The sequence below is a fragment of the Corvus cornix genome, chromosome 3 (genome assembly GCF_000738735.6).
Source record: "Corvus cornix cornix isolate S_Up_H32 chromosome 3, ASM73873v5, whole genome shotgun sequence".
Lineage (NCBI taxonomy): Eukaryota > Metazoa > Chordata > Aves > Passeriformes > Corvidae > Corvus > Corvus cornix.
This window is the reverse complement of record NC_047056.1, coordinates 113318774-113338060: the sequence shown is the minus strand read 5'-3', so window position 1 is coordinate 113338060 and position 19287 is coordinate 113318774. Positions and strand designations below refer to the sequence as shown.

Below are 19287 nucleotides of genomic sequence, written 5' to 3'. Positions count from 1 at the left end.
AGGGGGGTGGAATGAGATGAGCTTTAAGGTCCCTTCCAACCCAAACCATCCCAGGATTCAGTGATAATCACTTTTTTTTTTTTTAATACAAAGTCAGTCTAGGAAGATCCATCTATTTTGGCTACAAGATGAGAGAGAACTCATAGCCAGTGACTTTTGTACTGTTCTGTTCTCTAGAGGATCTTGCAGCAATCTTGCTGCTGTAACTTTGGAATGTCTTGCAGGATTTGTTTAAATTCTGTGACCGATCCCAGGCATGGGAATTTGGCTGTGCTTTCAGTGGTAAGTCATGTTTCAGCAGGGGTTAAACTGGCTTAACAAATTGTATCCTTGGGTGGATGGTGACAGAGATTTATATAAGAGATAAGTGTGCCAGTGCATTATCAACCGGGTGTAAAGAATCATAAAGAACTAAGTAATAAATGAAGTTGAAAGTATCCCTTTCTGTAAGTCAGTATTTTGGATAAAATTCTTAGAACTAACTAAAAAGATAAAAATTCATCCTCCCGTCTCCTGTGCTTGGCAGCAGAATTGTTGGTCAGCAAGAATGTGCAGAACTTTGTGAAAAATTGTTTTTTAGATAATTGCCTGTTGCAGACTGTCTAGAGGAACTCACATTTTATTTTTGGCATATTGCATTAAACAGTAGCTTTTACATTTTAGGACCGATGTGTTGATTTATATATCCTCCAGTCCTCTGGTGGACATCCAATTTCCAAACTTGGATACTTCTCTTGAGTAACTGGAGTGAAAATTTTTAGTTTTCAGACAGGAAGAGTAACTTTCCAAGTCAGTACCTGTCCAGCTCAAAGAAAACCTGCAAGGTGATGATTGGGATGGGTCTAAAAGCTTGCATAGGAAAGGCTTTACACTTATTCCCACCTGGATTTTGGGGTGTAGACCTTTGGATGGCTTGGCTGTCCTTTTGATCAATATCCATGCACTTGGAGAAAGCCTGGAATCTTACCTAAAAGTCCAGAATCAAAGTGGAAGTCGCGTGTGAATTAAAAATACTTGGTTTTTTTATTCTTTGCCCTTAAAATTGGAAGCTTGTTAACAGCAGCTCATTGTTTTGTCACTGATACACAGGAGATACTGCGCAGATATTTCTGAATTTTACTTGTTAGCAGCCAGTGTTGCAGGGGGAAGATGCAGTTCCTTCATGGTACAACCATGACTCTTGAAGTATATTTTGGGAGGATGCTGCTGGCTCATGTGGAAATCGAGGGATGGAGGCGTCCACACCACAAAAAGATCTTACACCTATTTTTAATTGACAGTTATTGTAACTTTAATTAATACCTGAATGACACATGTGTAAATGTACCAGGGTCCTGAGTTTGTCTCCAACTGCTGCTTCTCTTGTTTGTGAGTGCGACTGAATGGGATGAGATTAATGGACTCTACCATTTACTTGGGTTTAAAATAAAATGTGTACATAAAAATATATAAACCTATAAATACAAACGTCCTTCCAGGAGTCTGAATGGCCAAATATAAAGAATCTTCCCACATCTTTGAAACACAAGGTGAGGCGTGGAGACAGAAAGACGTGTTTGGAAATGATGAAAGGCAGAGCTGGAATAACTCCTCGGATGGTTTCTGGTTATCTCCTTACAACACTGGACTGCAGCTTTGAAGGCCACGTCAGCCTTGCTCTGAGAGGATCCCTTTGAACCTCTGAGCTGGCACCTGACCCCTTTGGACAGGAACAAGTGGATACCTTACAGTTCCTTGGCTGTAGGAAAAGGTGGAGAGCTCCGCTCAGGAAAACAGCTCCAAGAAAAGGCTGCTGTAGAGGGGGTTTAGGGAATAAGCTGCACTGTGGCTAGGAAGCTTTTGGGTTAGGGAGAAGTTTGGGGGGGTTACAGAGTTTTTTTCTGTGGATTGTCATTCCAGCAGATAACACAGGTTGAGTTAAAAAGGGTTTGGACAAACCCTGATGTGGCACTGGTTGATTTTGGGAGCAAAACCAGCTCAGCAGCCCATTCATGTTACAGAACCACTCAGTGCTTCGAAATACACAAAATATCTGAACGTGGGGAATAAATTAATGGTTTTTAGCTATTATTTTGGCCACTTTCTTGTTGCTTCCCCCAGCACCAGCCTGAACCTTGTGTTAAAGCTGAGCACAAATGTTTGATTCAAAACCAGCTATAGTAGATGCATTTTCTGCTTGTTTCTGTAAGTGCAAAAACTCCATAATCAATCAGCTTTGAGAATAAATTGATGGCAACTCTGCCTGTGTTCAGTACAGATGATTTGTTCCTAATTCTTCCCATCCCTTTACCTTCTGACTGGCTCACAGTTAGCAGGTTTCCTGCAGATACTGCCTGCATCCACTTGCATTATATATGGAAAAAAAGAAAGTTTTCAGAGAAGTTAGCAAGTGAAAATGGAGAATGTAATGGCAGCCAGTACTGTAGCCTTTGCTGCCAGTGACAGCTATAATTATATATGGGGCACATACATTCTAGCAGATCCTTCCATTTAACCACCCTGGTTTAAGCACAGACCAAATTTAGGATCTGAGCATGGTGACCATGGCACTCACTACATCTCTAATTCCATCTTCTGCCGTTTACTGTCTTTCTCAAATGCTCAGTGAGACTTTTTTTCCTAGTTGTTCTATGGAACAGCTTTGATTTTTCTCACTTTGTGGTTATTTTAAGCTTCAGAAAACAATAAGAATGTACTTTCTTTTTTTTTTTTTTCCCCCTCTTTCCTCTGTGCTTTTATGAAAGCAGAATCTGTGTAGATAAAGCACAGTTGATCTGTTAGGGATTACTGTTTCTCAGTTATTCTTTTGCTCTTGCATATCATGCCTTTATGTAGAAGAATATTTAAAGGTGTCATGTAGAACAGCGAGATGAAAGATTCTTTGTGCATTGAAGAATTCTGGTGTCACAGGAGTCCACCTGTTCTCCCCTAACTTTTTTTTTTTTTTTAAACTGAAGTTTATTTAAAGTGATTTTTAGTGCTTAGAAAAGCTGCTGGCTTTTGACAGCCTTCAAGATTGAAAGGCTGTCCCCACAGGTGGTGGCAGCAGCACTGTGGCCTGGAATTCAGGGCACAGGAGTGGGAATCAGAAGATCCATGTTCTGTTCTCATCTTTATCCCAGCTGACCTTGAGCCAAGTAGCAGTAGCTGAGGCTCAGTTTTCTATGGGGAATTTTACCCCAGCTCACGAGGACATTGTTGTAAAGATTTGCTGCTCACTTAGGAAAGAAAAGACAAAGGATAAAAACTCCTTGCATCATCATCAAGCAACAGAGCTCGTGTCCAGTCTACCAGCCACAAGACTAATTGGCAGTTTTCAGGAGGAGATATTACCAGCAGCCCGTGGAAAACTCGGGATGAGTGGGAGTTCTTTTTGTCTGTGCAAAATTGTCTGAGAGGGGCTAACAAAGCCACACTGATTTCTTTTGGTGTGTCCTACAGGAATGAAATCGTGGTGATTTCTGTGGAGAGTTGAGCTGAATCAGCCCAGAGATCCACTGGATGTAGCTTTGTGTGTCACATCGTGGTCAGAATCAGACAATTAATACACCCATCCAGCTTGCAGAGCTGTTCCTCTGATTAAGCACCAGAGGACTTTTCTTTTTGACCCTTTCAGGCCATCAGCTTAATTCCCAGAAGCTTCAGATTTAATTACCCAAATCATTACCACAGCATGCATAGCTGCAGATTTAATAATGACCATAAAATTACTGAATCCTCTTTAAATTGAGTGTGGATTCCCAGCCAGAAGGTCCCTTCACACCTCAGCTCTAGTACAGGTGAATCCCACAGGTTGGTGCAGCACCTTTGCAAGTGCCACCTTTCTACACCTGATTTTCTCCAAATTTACTACCACTAGTAATACCCTTCTGCAGTTCTGCCACCAAATTCAGGTGTTCTTGCCGTTCAAACGGTAGCTGAGCTCAAGTTTTACTGTTCTCAGAGCCTGTTTTTATGCCTTTAGCAGCAGCCTGACCTTTACACCTCTCTGTTTCAGATTCCTTCCACTCACTCTGTTGCCTTTGTGCCTATCCCTAAAATGTTCTTTAATCCATTTCAATTCCTTCTCCCTGCACAATACTTTATGACTTTGTAAATCAGCCTGAGTGGTACAAAATCAAATGCTTTCCTGAGATCCTGATAACTTATGTCCACTGTTTCACTCTTGTCTAACCTAACGATTTGGTCGTATAATAAAAAGGATTTCAGCAGATTTGTCAGGCATGACCTTCCTTTTATGAATCTGTACTGAATGTCCTCTACTAAATTATGCATTTCCAAATGTTCTGCAATTTTGGCTTTTATCAACACTTCCAATACATACCCACAGCTGAAGCTGGATTTCCTGTTCGAAGATTCAGCAGAACTCTGTCACAGCCCAATGAAATTCATCAGTTTTTCAGAAGTCTCCATAATAAAACTTCAGCTTCTTGTCCTCGTCTTCCTGAATGGTTCTTTCTGAGAGAGAGTAGGTTTAGATTGGATATTAGGGAGAAATTCTTGGCTGTGAAGGTGGGGAGGCCCTGGCACAGGTTGCCCAGAGAAGCTGTGGCTGCCCCTGGATCGAAGTGTCCAAGGCCAGGTTGGACAGGGCTTGGAGCAACCTGGGATAGTGGAAGGTGTCAGGGTTGTAAGGACGTGAACTTTAAAGCAACTTTCTACTCCACACTATTCTGGGATTCTGTGATTCTACAGATCTTGACATTGGAGTCAGTATTTTGGTTTATAGAGCTCTGACAGTCCTGTGTGCTCAGGAAATACCCAGGCTTGGTGTCAAATGTAGAATGAGTTGCTGAGTCTCAGCCCACTCACAGGTGAGGGGGTGTAGGCCAATAGCTCAGTCTATATTTGGTCCTGAGCTTCCTAAATAATTTCAGTTGAGGCTGGAGGTCAGTTCACCTCTCTGTGCATCCATTTATTTTCCTTGCCTGTTTCCTAAAGAGTATTTTCCATTGCAGGCTTGTGTTGTGCTTTTGGCTGAATATATATGTGTGAGGGGGGAAGGGAAATGCCAAATCCTCCGAGTGCTTTTGCTTAAAGCCCTTATGTTTGTGCTTATACCTCCTTTGAACTTATACCTTGTCACTTGGGCTATGCTTCCAAATCTGGATTTCTCTTGGAGGGATGTTCTGACCCACCTACTTTGCACTGCTGATATATTTAGCAAAGTTTTGCCGTAACAGTCCTCCGGTGCTGTCCCAAAGCTGTCACCTGCTCTGCTGCCTCCCTCCTTCCCAGGCCCCTTCCATGCGTCAAAAGCCACCTGCCAGAGTTCTGTGTAGGACAAGGGGAATGGCTTTAAACTGAGAGTAGGTTTATATTCAACAGTGGGGAGAAATTCTTTGCTGTGAGGGTGGTGAGGCCCTGGCAAAATTCTCCTGGGGAAGCTGTGGCTGCCTCATCCCTGGAAGTGTCCAAGGCCAGGTTGGACAGGGGTTGGAGCAATGTGGGATAGTGGAAGGTGTCGCTGCCATGGCAGGGGGTGGAACAGGATGAGCTTTAAGTTCCCTTCCAACCCAAACCATCCTGGGATTCCATGACTCCTTGTCCCCAAGCCTGGCTCATGCAAAGCAAAGGTGCTGCTCAGCCTGGTTAGATCGAGCGTGGCACAGGAGAGTCCCAGTTGGATCTACAGCTCCTTGACAGGAGAGTGCAGCCAGGTGGAGATTGGCCTCTTCTCGCAGGTAAAAACAGACAGGACAAGAGGAAATGGCTTCAAATTGCACCAGGGAAGGTTTAGATTGGATATTAGGAACATTTTCTTAAACAAAAGGGCAGTTGGGCATTGGAAGGGGCTGCGGAGGGTGTTTGGAGTCCCTATGTCCCCTGGACATGGCACTCAGTGCTCTGGTCTGGGTGACAAGGTGGGGATCAGTCACAGGTGGAACTCGATGGTCTTGGGTCTCTTTTCCAACCTCAGTGGTTCTGGTTCTGGAATTCTGGGATGCTAATGCCAGAGCAGACCATCTGAGGATGGAATATGTGTTAAGACCACAGGGAGTAGTCTATTCTTTGGCCTGGACCCAGCTTAGAGCACAAGCATCCCTAGAACCCTGCTTGGGTCTGTGTGTGCCCTGTATCTGCTGGTTATTGAAGGAGAAAATTGGAGTTATGGAGATATTTAACTTAAAATTACAGAAAATGCTCAGTGTAATAGATTGGCTTTTCTTTAAAAAGCCAGGTTCTGCCTCCCTCCTCCAATCTTCCTGTTAGATGTCATCCAAGATGGATTCTAAGTGCAAAAAAAAAAGGAAAAAGAAATAAAGCAAGTGAACCTGCAGAAAGTGAATCATTCCTACTAAATTTAAACCACTTATTATGGGGAGGGAAAAAAAAAAGAGAACTCGGATTACAGGTTTAGCAAGCATGAGCACATACTTCAGTGTGTATTGCTGGATTTTTAATTGCCAAACTACTGATTTCTTGGAACTCTGCTATTAGCATTGTTAAGCAGTGTTCCAGACAGTCACTCCTATAAATCCTGTTAATATGTTAAGCAGGAGAAGGCCTTTGAAAGAATAATATTTAGCTGGCGAGTGATCTCCGTTTGGGTGTGTGGTCTGGGCTAAGGTAGGAGAAGTGACTGTGCTTGCTCTTGGAATGTTCTGCTGGAGCACCCAGTTGATGTTTGTTTGAATGTTACTTGGTTTCTAGTAGGTGCTTAGGAATATTTTATTTATTTGTTGGGATAAAAGTGTTAAATAGGGTGTATAAAAATAAAGTCTTAAAAAAAACAGGAGAGGGACTGTGGACAAGGGATGGAGGGACAGGAAATGGGAGATGGCTTCCCACTGCCAGAGGGCAGGGTTGGATGGAATATTGAGAAGGAATTGTTCCTTGTGAGGGTGGAGAGGCCCTGGCACAGGTTTCCCAGAGAAGCTGTGGCTGCCCCTGGATCCCTGGAAGTGCCCAAGGCCGGGCTGGATGGGGCTTGGAGCAATGTGGGCTAGTGGAAGGTGTCCCTGCCCATGGCAGGGGATGGAACTGGATGAGCTTCAAGGTCCCTTCCAGAACAAACAATCCTGTGATTCCATGATTTTCTAACTCTTGACTTTGGAATTAGTATTTTGTCTCATGTATCTTTGAGAGTAGTCGGTGCTCAGGGTATCAGCAGCTCCCTGCCTGCAGTTCAGCAGGTTGGATGTCACACGTGGAGTGAGCTGCTGAGTTTCAGCCCAGTCACAGATCACTGAATTCCAACCCCTTGCCCTGGGCAGGGGTAAGTCATCTCCGTCTGTTCTGCACAAGTCACTGGGTAGAAACAAGATGAAGTCTCTGGTATAGAGTCACCGGAGTACAGCTTTACCTTGGACTAAAAGCTCATCCTCTCCCTTGCCTCTGCTGCTCCGTGTTCCTCTGCAGGGGTGGGAGAGCCCCCCAGGCTTTCTGGCAAAGCTGTGAGAAAGGAAACTTTGATCGGCCTCTTTGCTTGCCATGGATAATTCCTTTAGAGGGGAAGCTGATCAAAGTCCAGGTCAGCCGGGAGGAAGAAGAGGGGAAGCAGAAAAGGACGGTGGAGCCACAGATCGATATTTTGAGCACAACAGGTTGACAAGGGCACGGGGTGGAGCGGAGCAAGGGGACGTGTTTGATCTGTGCTGCTGTGGTAGGGACACGTCTGCCACATGCCAGCCCTGTTCCAGCATCCCTGGCAGACTCAGGATGCTCTGATAACTCTTCGTGTTCTGAAGTGAACAACAGATGGGTGCCCTGGGTGCCCTGGGTGCCCTGTGACCTCCAGCAGTTGTGAGCAGAGAGCAGACCCTGGTGACACCACGCTGCTCTCAGCCTCCTTTTCTGGCACAATTTTTATGTAGACTTTCTTGGGAGATGAAAAAGGGCTGCATTCTTATTTTATTACGAGTAACTGAGAGCTTGCAGCACTTTTCAGAACAGCATTTTATATTTTGTGAAGTTCCTACCAAGTTTATTGTTTGTACAGCATTTTATCTTGTTCCTCTTTGGGAAAAAGGAATGATGATCTTAAATCCAAAACCTGTTTTAAAACAGATAATACTTAAATTTTATGCAGTGAATTTGCTATTGTCAAGTGATACCACTTTCCTCTTTAATACTTTTTTTTTGTGCCATACAGCAGTGCAAAAATAAAGGATTGTGAGGCATGACTTGTTTCTCTTGCTTGTTCCTGGTACAAATGATGGCAGATACAGTTCTGGTTTCTTTCTTTGGGTCAGCAGCTGGGTGCAGGTTCTTCAACTCAATTCACCTGAATGTGCATCTTGTACTGAGCATCTTCATACTGTCATAGGATCGTGTAGTTGCAGTTCTCTGTGCCTGCCAAGGGTTTTACATCCATGCAGATGCAAATTCCAAGCGTGATGGACCACTCCATCAAAAAATGCAGCTTTTGGAAGTGTTCCCTGATTTGGCACAGGAAAAGTTAAAATCAAGTCGAATAAAAAGGAAATCAAGTTTGATTCAATCAACACATTTCAAAGCCCTTGTCTTGCAATTTATCTCCCTCTGTCAAGTAACCCGATGCCAAGCAGTTTCTGGAATTCCACTGAAGAGGATTTGGGGCATCTACTGAGGTGTTCCCCTGGAGAGTCATGGATGAAGGAAGGTCCCTTCCTGTCCAGCTGAATGAACACTGATTTCTTGGAGCTGTTGTATGTTTTGCAGTGTCCCTTGTTGACCCTGCCTTTTCCCAGCCATGACCTCCACAGAATCCATGAGTTCCTCTTCCTGGTGGACTCCTGAATCCTCTGTGGGACAAGCAGTCTGCAGTGGAGGTGGATTCATGGCATGCAGACGTGGCAATTGAGCACCTCATTTCACTTGGCATGTCCAGGGCTCCTGTGTCCCTGTATCCCTCAGAGAAAACTCTCAAGGTAATTGGTGTTAATTGGGATGGTTTTTGAACAAGCCTCTCATTTGTTGTATGTTTGGCCCAGGCTTGACTCAAGGACGTGGCAGTCTCCCATCCATCAGTTTTGTCAGGATGAAGGTGTGTTCTTAGAGTATACCTGGAGTTCAAGGTGCAATCCCTGCTGGTGTCATGTAGGGCTTCAAAATCTCAGTTCCACTCCAGGGTCTGTCTTGTCTGTTGTAGCTCTGTAAGAGTCAGGTGACTCCTAACTCGCTCTTCCTCCCCCATTTCAGTGCTCCAGCTGATCTGAATGGGCTGAAATCCTGTTTGATCCCTAAGGAAATGGGGTTGTAGCAGCCATTGGCTGTCCCTACACGTCAGGAGTTTGTGCCTCGCTGTTATTCTGCTGGTGACATTTGTGTGTAATTTTAGCTGGAAAAGCCAATTCAGTTCTGGTTTTTGATTTGAGGCGAATTTTTAGCCATGATTGGAAGGGACAACATACATCAGTCTAGGAGATCCAGCAGCGTAGGTGCTTGGGATGTTAACGCTGGAAGCTCATTTGTAAGCAATAACCAAAATACAACCCGTGTGCTCTGCTCAGATGTGTCTGCAGAGGTGGGTTGGGGACAGCATTTCATTTCCAGCTGCCATTAAGGACAAAGCGACACTAAATTACATCCTTTTACTGGGACTGCATTGCCTTTGATGGATCTCTGGGACTTTTGGAGTAACTCAGGGTCTTTTCCAGTGAAATACAGATGGTCATTTCTGCCTTTCTGGAAGCCTTGGAGTTTGGGAAGCTTCGTGATTTTGTGACTTCAATTTTTCTGTAGTGGGATCTGTTGCCAGTCCACTTCAAAATGGAGCCTGGCCTCTGCCTCATGCTCTAGAAAATTCCAGTAAATTTGGGCAAGGGGGTTTCTTTTGCATGGGATTTGGGAGGGAAAAGAAGGGAAAAATAGTTTTGACTGTGGTTCTTGGCTAAATGTCCTGTGCAAATGTGCTGCAGGGCATGTTGTAGGAGAAATTATTTATTTGATTTTTTCCATTTACCTGTAATAAATGATAAGCTGTGGCTTTATCATAAGATTGAGGTGTTTGTTTTCTAAAACATTCTGTTGATGTTTTCCCCTCAGAGAGTTCAGGGAAAAAACAAGAGCCCATAAAAAAATTGTAAACTTGTTAACTTGACAAGGAGCTGCTGCATTCCCTCACCATAATCCCAAAATATGGCCTGCTCCAGGGTTGTGCTGCAAAAGGTTTGGTAAACAACACAGTCACAGTAAGAATGAAAACAGCATTGGCTGGAGGTGACTTCTGAGCATTTTTCCAAGGATTTTTTTGTTCATAAAAAGTGTGATCTCTTGCTGCTTTCCACTCACTGGTGCAGGTTGCTCAGAGGAACTGGAGTCTTAAATTTTGAAGATGCTCTGGACATGGTCCTGAACAATTGGTTTTGGTGTCCCTGCTTGAGCAGGGAGCTTGGATAAAAGGATTTCCGTGTGGAACTGGATGCTGCACGTCACCAAGCTGTGGGGTGTGCTCAGGAGGTGGCAGTGCCTGGAGAAGGTTCCTAGCCTTGCTTCCCAGGGCACAAATAAAACACATCCTCAAGTCATATGGCAGAGCTTTTTTTAAATTTTTTTTTTCCTAATATGCCTATTTTGGGAAAATGGGCTAGAGAGTCCTAGATTAGCTCCAGTATTTTGGACACTAGTCCTACTTTTGTGCATGCACCCCGATGAATTTAAGTTTTGATACAAACGTGGTACCTGGAGTTTTAGAAGCACTGGGTAAATAAGAGCCTGTCTGAACATCTCCTGGGAATAAAGGACTTGGAGCTGGCAAAGGAAGGCTGCTGTCTGGAATGTGAAGCCAGACACATTCAAAGTAGAAATCAAGTACAAATTCGTAATGGAGAGGGTGATTAATCACCAGAATGAACTGGAGTGGATGGATCTTTGGTCTCTTGCTGGTTTTGAAGCAAAATGTCCTGGGACAGGAGTTAAACCAGGTAACAGCTTTACTTCACACTGGACTCAGTGTAGAGAAGTTGATTGAATCCAGGATCGTTTAGGTTGGAAAAGACCTCCAAAATCATCCAGTTGGAATGAGTCCCACCTTTGGCAGATCACCACCTTGTCACCCAGACCAGAGCATCGAGCGACACATCCAGTTGTGCCTTGGACACCTCCAGGGATGGGGACTCCACCACCCCCCCGGGCAGCCCATTCCAATGTTTAACAACCCTTTCCATGAAGAAATTCCTCCTGATGTCCAACCTGAACCTCCCCTGACACGTGTTCATGAACATGTGTACACACACGTGCACAGGGCCCAGAAAACCTGACAAGTCCTACAGACCTTAAGCTGTACGTTGAGTAAAAGACGTAAATTTTGAAATTTTTGCTATTTCTAGGAGAGTATTTGTTTGTAATTATGTATGGAGTTGGGAATCTGCCTTTACTGTGAGTTCAGCAGTGGTAGCACTTCGTTATTAGGGCTGAATTTCTTCACCAGGCTGGACCTTGGTGGTTCTGCATTTCAGGAGTGCTGTGTGTGACAATTGTAGCGGCGGGGCCTCTGCTGTGTTCAGCCACTGGTACTGCCCAGGGCGGCTTTAAGCCAAGAATTCAGCCCCTCTGTTCATGTTTTACTTATGTCAAAATGGTGATGTTTGTCTTCCCCAAGGACGAAAGCTTTTAGTTTGTTATTTGTAAAGCCCATTTTAAGAACTCACCAAGGAAGGTATTAGTGAAATACAAAGTGATGGCTTTTTTTTTTTTTATCCTATGTGAGTCACTCAGAAATTAAAAGAGAAAATTAGTTTCTCTTCCAAATAAGTGATATCAGCCTCATCTTTACCAAGTGACTTTCTCCTGGCTTCTGCAGGGTGTTGTGGATCAGGGTGAACTCTACTTCAAAACATTTAATTGCACGCAGTGAGAAATGAAGAAAACTGAAGTGGATCCCAAGAATGTATTAAAAATCAGAACTGAAATGAGAATGATTTCATGTCAAATAAGACAAATGCAGAGTTGATACTCCAGTGCTTCACACTTCCACTTGTCCTTGGCACCGAGAAAATGAGATTTTTAATATCTGAAAAACAGATTGCCATGAAGACTTCATCCATTGTAAATTTAAGCTGCCTTTATAGCAACTTAAGCTGGGGACAAGATTGTTCATTACATCTGATTCTACAACTGCAGCCATGATTTCCATATTAATAGTGGCTTCTTTTTTTGTTGTCTGTACCAGAAATAGGAAGGGGAGCTGGTTGTGTTTTCCCTGGGTTAGCAGATAATTTATTTAATGAATAATGCGAAAAGGGCAAAGGTTTGTGAGTTCTTACTCCCATATCACCACAGAGAGTGGTGACACCTGCCTTGGCTGCTGTGCTCAGACTGCTTTGGTGCTTTGGTTCATGCTGAAAGGAGACTGAGGGAAAGAGGGATATTGAGTCATGATTCAGAGTCAGGATTTGTTGCTGATGGAATTTATGTTGGTTGGGGCTGAATTTTTTTGACTCAGATTTTAGGTGAAGGGTTTGCTTGTTCCCTGCCTGATGTGCCCTTAAGTGACAAAAGCATTGAAGCAACTTCTCACATGTGTCTGGGGGTGGGGAAGGTATTTCTGTGCCACTGAACTTTAGACCAACGTGGAGTCAAAGACTGTTTGTGCCCCTTTTCAATAGCTCGGGGCTGGCAGCGGCCGGAGGAAGCACCAGCTTCCTCTCCTTTCTCTGGAACTGCGTTTCCTTTCGCCAGTCCTGCTCCCAAGGCAGACCTGAGCATTCCCTGTCCTTCCTTACTCAGGCTGGGACAGTTCGTGGTTGCATTCTGAGTGTAATAAATCCTCCTGACACTTTAACCTAGCAAAAATGGAGAATTATCCCTATTTTCTCATGAATTTGCTGCTGTTTATTTCTGCTGAAATCCCGTCGTCCTCTGTCTGCACTCACAGATCTGGAGTCTCTTGGAAAAGCTCATCTTCCTCCTCTAATCACGTCCCAGATTTGGTCTAGGTCCTAATGGCTCTTCACTTAAAACGTCTGAGGTCCATACCAGTTTTTTCCTCTTTCATTGCTATCACTAATATCATCCTCCTGCCTTTGTCATCTCAAAACCTGAGTTACTGCAGCCTTTTCTTTGCTTCTCTTATCTCATCTCCTCGTGTTCTACTTTTAATCCTGCATTTCATGATGATGGAAGGTGATTTTTTCTTTCCTTTACTGGGTTTTCTTCTTTGCTACATCCACACTCCTCACCCTGAAAGCAGATCTTTCTCTAAGGAATCCAGTTCTCTGTCGTTAGCCCCTCTGACCTTCAGAAAGTTTGTATATATTTAAGTCTAATTTGTTCCTCTTTGGAAAACAAAACAGCTCTCTGTATTAAAATTTGGCAAGAAGTCAGCAGCATGATCTCATATTTTTTGTGACTGCCTAGGGGAATATGTTTAAAATGCAGTTAAAGAGATTTGACAGATGAGGGGTTTGCTGGGGGAGTCTCACTAAAAGGTTTGGGGTGGCTGACAGGGCGGGACCTGAGTGTTTGGCTCTTCCTTCCATCAGTGGTTTGGTGTCACTGATTCTCTCCCAGCCCGCAGAACGTGACCTGTGAGGGTCTGCTGGGATCACTCATCTTGGTGACCTCTTCCTGGAGAGAAAGAGGCAGCTCAGGACCTCAGTGTGGGCCAAATGAGGTGTTTTGGAAGAGCAGCAGCCAGCACTCAGCACCTCCCCTCCCTGGAAACACCCAGAGCTTTCCCTGGCCGCAGCTGGGTGGTAGAAGGCTCTTGTGGACAGGCTTAAACCTCCCAGGAAAGCAGGTGGCCAAAAGCTGAGTGCTGCCACTTTTGGGAAAGCTCATTTGGCCCAGCCTCTGGTCCTGAAAGTTCATGAGTTTTTTCGTGGAGGAAAAAAGGAAAAAAAATGCTATCACCATCCCTGGAGGGATTTAAGAGCTGTGTGGATGTGGCACTTGGGGACATGGGTCAGTGGTGGCCTTGGCAGTGCTGGGGTAACAATTTGACTCAATAGTCTCTATGGAGGTGATTTTCCTCCTGTATTCTCCTTTGTGAGATCTCATGTGGAGTTCTGTGTCCAGCTCTGGGGCCTCAGCACAGGGAGGGCATGGAGCTGCTGGAGTGAGTCCAGAGGAGGCCATGGAGCTGCTCGGAGGGCTGGAGCCCCTCTGCTCTGGAGCCAGGCTGGGAGAGCTGGGGGTGTTCACCTGGAGAAGAGAAGGATCCAAGGAGACCTCAGAGCCCCTTCCAGTGCCTAAAGGGGCTCCAGGAGAGCTGGAGATGGACTTGGGACAAGGCATGGAGGGACAGGACACAGGGAATGGCTTCCCACTGCCAGAGGGCAGGGATAGATGGGATATTGGGAAGGAATTGTTGGCTGTGAGGGTGGGGAGTCCTGGCAGAGGGTGCCCAGAGCAGCTGTGGCTGCCCCTGGATCCCTGACAGTGCCCAAGGCCAGGCTGGACAGGGCTTGGAGCAACCTGGGATAGTGGAAGATGTCCCTACACATGGCAGGGGCTAGAACTAGATGAGCTTCAAGATTCTTTCCAAAACAAACTATTCTGGGATTCTGTGATCTTAGAGGGCTTTTCCAGCCTAACCAGCTTTGGGATTCTTCAGTCTCTCTGTGCCTAGTGGGCTCCATCTGGGAGAGGTGCAGTTCTTCCCCAAGATCTTCAGCAGGTGTTGATGGAGGAAGAGCCTTTCTCTAATATCTGGACCACTTACAACCACTGAGAAGAGCCAAGATGTGTCCATCCCTCATTGCTGTCCATGGTTTAGCAATCTATGATTGCTGATGTTACAGATGGAGCAGAGGAAATTATCCCATGCAACTCCCTGTGCTACTCTTTCCACTCATTTTCTATCCCAGCTTTGCTTGGATACAACATCCTGCCTTTTCCCTTTCCTCTTGGTTAATAGTTTGACTTTTGGAGCACTCTCAGTCCAGGTTAGTTTGTGGAGAAAGACATCAGCAGTGATAGCTGAGGAAAATTCTATTAGGTCATTCCTCCTCAGAACGCAGTACCTGTCTCCTGAGCTCTTTGCGGATGTTGGCCAAATAATCCTTTTAATAGCTTTTGTGAGTTAAAAGGGTAGGTAACTGTCATAAGGCTAAATGGTTGCATAGATTAATTTACTTGTGGCCAAAAGAAATCAATTGTAATTTAAATTTTTGTCTCTGGCCTGATTACAACACCAGACATCAACTCTGTCCGTAAGAATCTGCCGTGTGCATTGAAGTCTGTGAGTCTGGATTAGTGACAGATTATCCAGAATGATGTGATTGGATCTCTTTGCCTCTCACAGACATCTCTAATGTTGCTGGATCTTTTCCTTGTGTCTTACAGAATGGTGAATAACACTGAAGACCCTCAAGCGGCTTTGTAACGTCCCATCCTCATGTAAAGTATGCTCAGAACTTTTCCAGTAGTGTAAGTACAAACTGAAGAAACTCATAGCAATTAAGAGTAATTTCGTGGTATTTTTCTGTTAAATTGTCTAAAAGAAGTGGTTACAATGATTATGAGCAGTTGGCTGAGTTGGAGACTTCCACTGGTGGAATATTTAAACCAGGGAAGAAATTTTAACCAGGAATAGTAAAATAACTGGATATTTCAATCAGGGAATAGTAGCATTGAATTCCTCACTTGGTCTGGCTGATGTATTGTTTGTGCTTCTACATTTCTGTCACTGAAAAACAAGGAAAATTATGCAGTTCTTTGAAACTCAGCCTTGATCAGAGAAAAATCAATGTTAGAGGAGAGATTTCCATACAACCACTGAACATATGAGAGGGATAGAGAGTTTAGCACCACTCTAGATTTGCTGAAAGGGATGAGCCACCTTTGATTCAGTGTCCTCTGGCAAAGGCACAAAACCTGGGGCACCTCACCTAACCCTGGTACTGGATGTGTTGGTCCAAGCAACTCAAGTACCTTGAATGCCAGTGCCAGTCAAGGTTGTCCAAATCTCATCCTGGAATTTGAAATTTGTTTGTTCCTTTAAATGACTTTTGTCATATATCTTCAATTTAATTGGTTTCCATGCTGTTTCTTCAATAAATAAGCAATTGAATTCAAATTTTGGAGCTTGTCAGGCTGAAAGGAAGGGCTTGACCTGCGCTGTGCTGTCACTCATCTCCCACTGGCCAGTCCTGTATCGCTATTCCCAATATCCCTGTTACAGACACAACCAAATATTCATCCCCTGGCAATCACATTCCTGGGATACTTTGACCTCTTGACTTCAGATTGTTCCTTCTCTCAGGCTGAGCTGGAAAGAAGAACCCTTTCTGCAGCATAGGTAGCAAGGAGCTGGGCTGCTGTGAATGAATCACATTTTCCCACATGGATTATTTCAAGGATGAAGATTTATCCTTGGACGTTCATAGTGCAAGTGGCAGTGCAGTCACAGCCTTCTGTAGAGGGAGTCACAGCAAAGAATAATGACTGCCAGGGATTTAGTGTTGGAAACCAAACTCCAATGGATTTCAAAAAGCCATTAATTAGTTATTTTCTATTGCTGGTGGCTTCGTGTTCTGTTCAAAACTAGTGGTTTCCTACTTGCTGGCAGTCCCTGGAGCCACCTCCTCGTCTTCCTTTTAGCTGGAAGTATGTTGGATTTCAGTATTAAAACCACCACTTGAAATTTTAAAGATCTAATTCACAGCAGGAGAGAAGTCTGGAGGTAAGGCCATGTCACCCTGGGCATCTTTGTTATCCCTGTAATTCAGAGTTTGCTGGGTGACCTCAGAGCTCCTCTGTGTTTTGAGTGAGTGCAAGGATATCTCACAGCTTTGTATCAGGCTTTTGCCAGAAATTTCCAAACTGGGAATTGCATAGCTTGAATTTCTTGGTTTTTAGCTCGATTTCGGTCATGTTCTGTCCCTGTGCAGTTTTCTGCTGCCACATCCCAGCACAGCAGTAGCAGCTTCCTTGATTTATTCCAGTGTATGTGCAGTTAATATGGTCATGGAAGATGCAGTAGAAGTAGAGGTGAATAATTTTTGACTGAGGGAAAAAATGGGGGGAAGCTATTTGGAGGGGATTAGAGAGTATTAAATTAGAGGAAATGGGCCAAGATGACCCATTTAGATAGAAAGTTTACAGATTAAACCATAGGTATCTTTTAAAAAGGGTGAATGGATTGTGAAAGGGAAAGAAGAAAATGGAGCCTTAAAATTTTTTTTAAATTTGAATGTACATTTTTGAATGTAAATAGTGATTAAGATTGAACAGTTGTGAAACTGCCATGGTAAGAGAGTAGTTGGGTTACTCGTAAGAGTAGGAGTGACCTGGCTGCAGTTATCATATCGCTGCCTCATTTTTGCCCTTACTAGGATGAGAGTCAGTGCTGGAGAGGAGTTTGAGGCACGGTGTAAACACAGAACTCTTGATCTTGACCTCAGGAATTAAGAATTTATCTAAAACGAAGTCCTGTAGCTGACACAGGTTTATCTCTGTTGGGCTCCCCATAAATATGGGAGCAATTACTTGTGCTTCACAGTCCATATTGATTAATTATGGTGTGTTAATAGTGAGCTATGAGTTTTACATCCCTCAAAATATGATTTCTGACAGAACCAGGCAGTTTCACTGTCGTCACTTCAAGTTTACCTGAATTCTCAGGCCCGTGCTTATGAATTTAACTGCCAGCAGTGACAGGGCTGTCTGGGGAGTGAGTAAAAGAAAATCAGGGTGAGTAATGCAGATGGAAAAGAACTGGATTGAAGCCTTGTCATCATTTAGGGAAAACAACAGGAAGAAAAGAAGAGGAGTGTGAACTCTACCAAGTCAGCACAGACTGAAGAGCAGGCACTGGAGTTACAGTGGCTTAGAAAATCACCACAGGCTGAGCTGTACTTGTCCAGTGTCCTTGAAATGCGACACAAAGCAGGTTAATTAAACTCAGGCAACAGAAAACTCAGCTGATTTTCTCTTTTTGTCTTCGGTGACAAGGTATCATGTAAATAGTGGGTGACTCGAATTATTCAGTTGGCTTTTTTAGCTTCTTTAACTGAAACAATGCCCTGCCTGAGCCCTTGGTTTTACTTCAGGATAAACCAGGATGAGGAGTTAATTCATGATTTCACAGCTAAAGTGACCTAAAGAAAAAATCTTGTTGAATGGAAGAGTTTTTTTCCTCAAAAGGGTTTGGCACAGCTGCCCAGGGCAGTGGTGGATTCCCATCCCTGGAGGGATTTAAAAGCTGTGTGGATGTGACACTTGGGGACATGGGTTAGTGGTGGCCTTGGCAGTGTGGAATGTAGACTGGGTCTTGTCTGTCATGCAGGAAATTTCCCTAGTTCGGATCTGGGTTACACAAAGAGATGGTTGTTGCTTTAAGAGCATTAATTAGGATATTCATTTCTTTCTGAAATGCTTTTAACTAAAATAAAACTCCAGTGTGGAAGCAGCAGTGACCAGAAGCCCATGGTTTTTGCTATTATGATTTATTTTCTTCAAGAAGACACTGTTACCTATTCCTGAGTTCTCCAAGTATAATCTCTGTCTTCACTAAGGCTGTGCCAGTAAAACTACACTTGCAAACTGTTTTTCTAGTGGAAAATAATTTGCTTTGTAGTTAAGCACAAAAACAGGGGTAGGTGAGGTTCAGCAGTTTGCTGAACAAACAGGGTTTGGATTTTAGTTTTCTGAAGTAACAAATTTCTCTTTTGAGGAAGTGTTTTGGTTGTTAGTGCTGGTGATAGATCCTGAAGGAGAGTGAAGAAGGTGCCTGAAATACTTCAGAATGTCTCCTTTTCTTCATGTGTGGAAGAGGTGGTGGAAATCCTGGTGATGGCTTCGCTTGAGAATTGTCCTACACCTTGTCATGTCTGATGCTATAGATGGACCTTGTATGTGTGGTGAGAAAACGCTCAAGAGTTTGGCCAGGCTCTTGTTCTGCCTTCTTGCAAAATTCCTGTGTGACTTTGAACAAGTCATTTGGACTTGTCCAAAGTCCAGCCCTTCTCTGGGAGCTCCTGGTCACAAAAATTAGTGTAGTGTTACTTCCCTGCCTGACAGGGATCCTGTGATTCCAGTATTTTGATACCCCAGGTGGCAGAATTAATGGAGAAGAGTTCTGAGATTCTGCCTTGATTTTAATAAAGGATTGGTCAAATTTTGATATTAAATAGGGGAGGCAGAAGACAGCACTATACCCTGTAGTCTTGCCAGCTAAAAATTATGAATTATCATAGAATCCCAGAGTGTTTTGGGTTTGGGTTGGAAGGGACCGTAAAGCTCATCCAGTTCCACCCCCTGCCATGGGCAGGGACACGTTCCTATAATCCCAGGTTTCTCCGAGCCCCATCCAGCCTGGCCTGGAACACTTCCAGGGATGAGCCAGTCTGGTGTCTATGGCAGGCCTATGTCTCAGTTTTATTGATGACTTTTTTAATGACTCTGTTTCTTCACATGGAT

General features: G+C 44.0%; 1 protein-coding gene across 10 annotated transcripts in view; it reads left to right on the top strand.

Moving 5' to 3' along the window:
* Positions 1–19287, top strand: part of HMBOX1 (homeobox containing 1) — a 108691-nt gene that overhangs the window by 30872 nt on the left and 58532 nt on the right. For all 10 annotated transcript variants that reach the window (XM_039568205.1, XM_039568203.1, XM_039568200.1 and 7 more), the window contains one exon: positions 15211–15294. In XM_039568205.1, the coding sequence (XP_039424139.1) occupies positions 15272–15294 (23 nt within the window). In that variant the 5' untranslated portion in view covers positions 15211–15271. The remainder of the gene's footprint in view (positions 1–15210; positions 15295–19287) is intronic.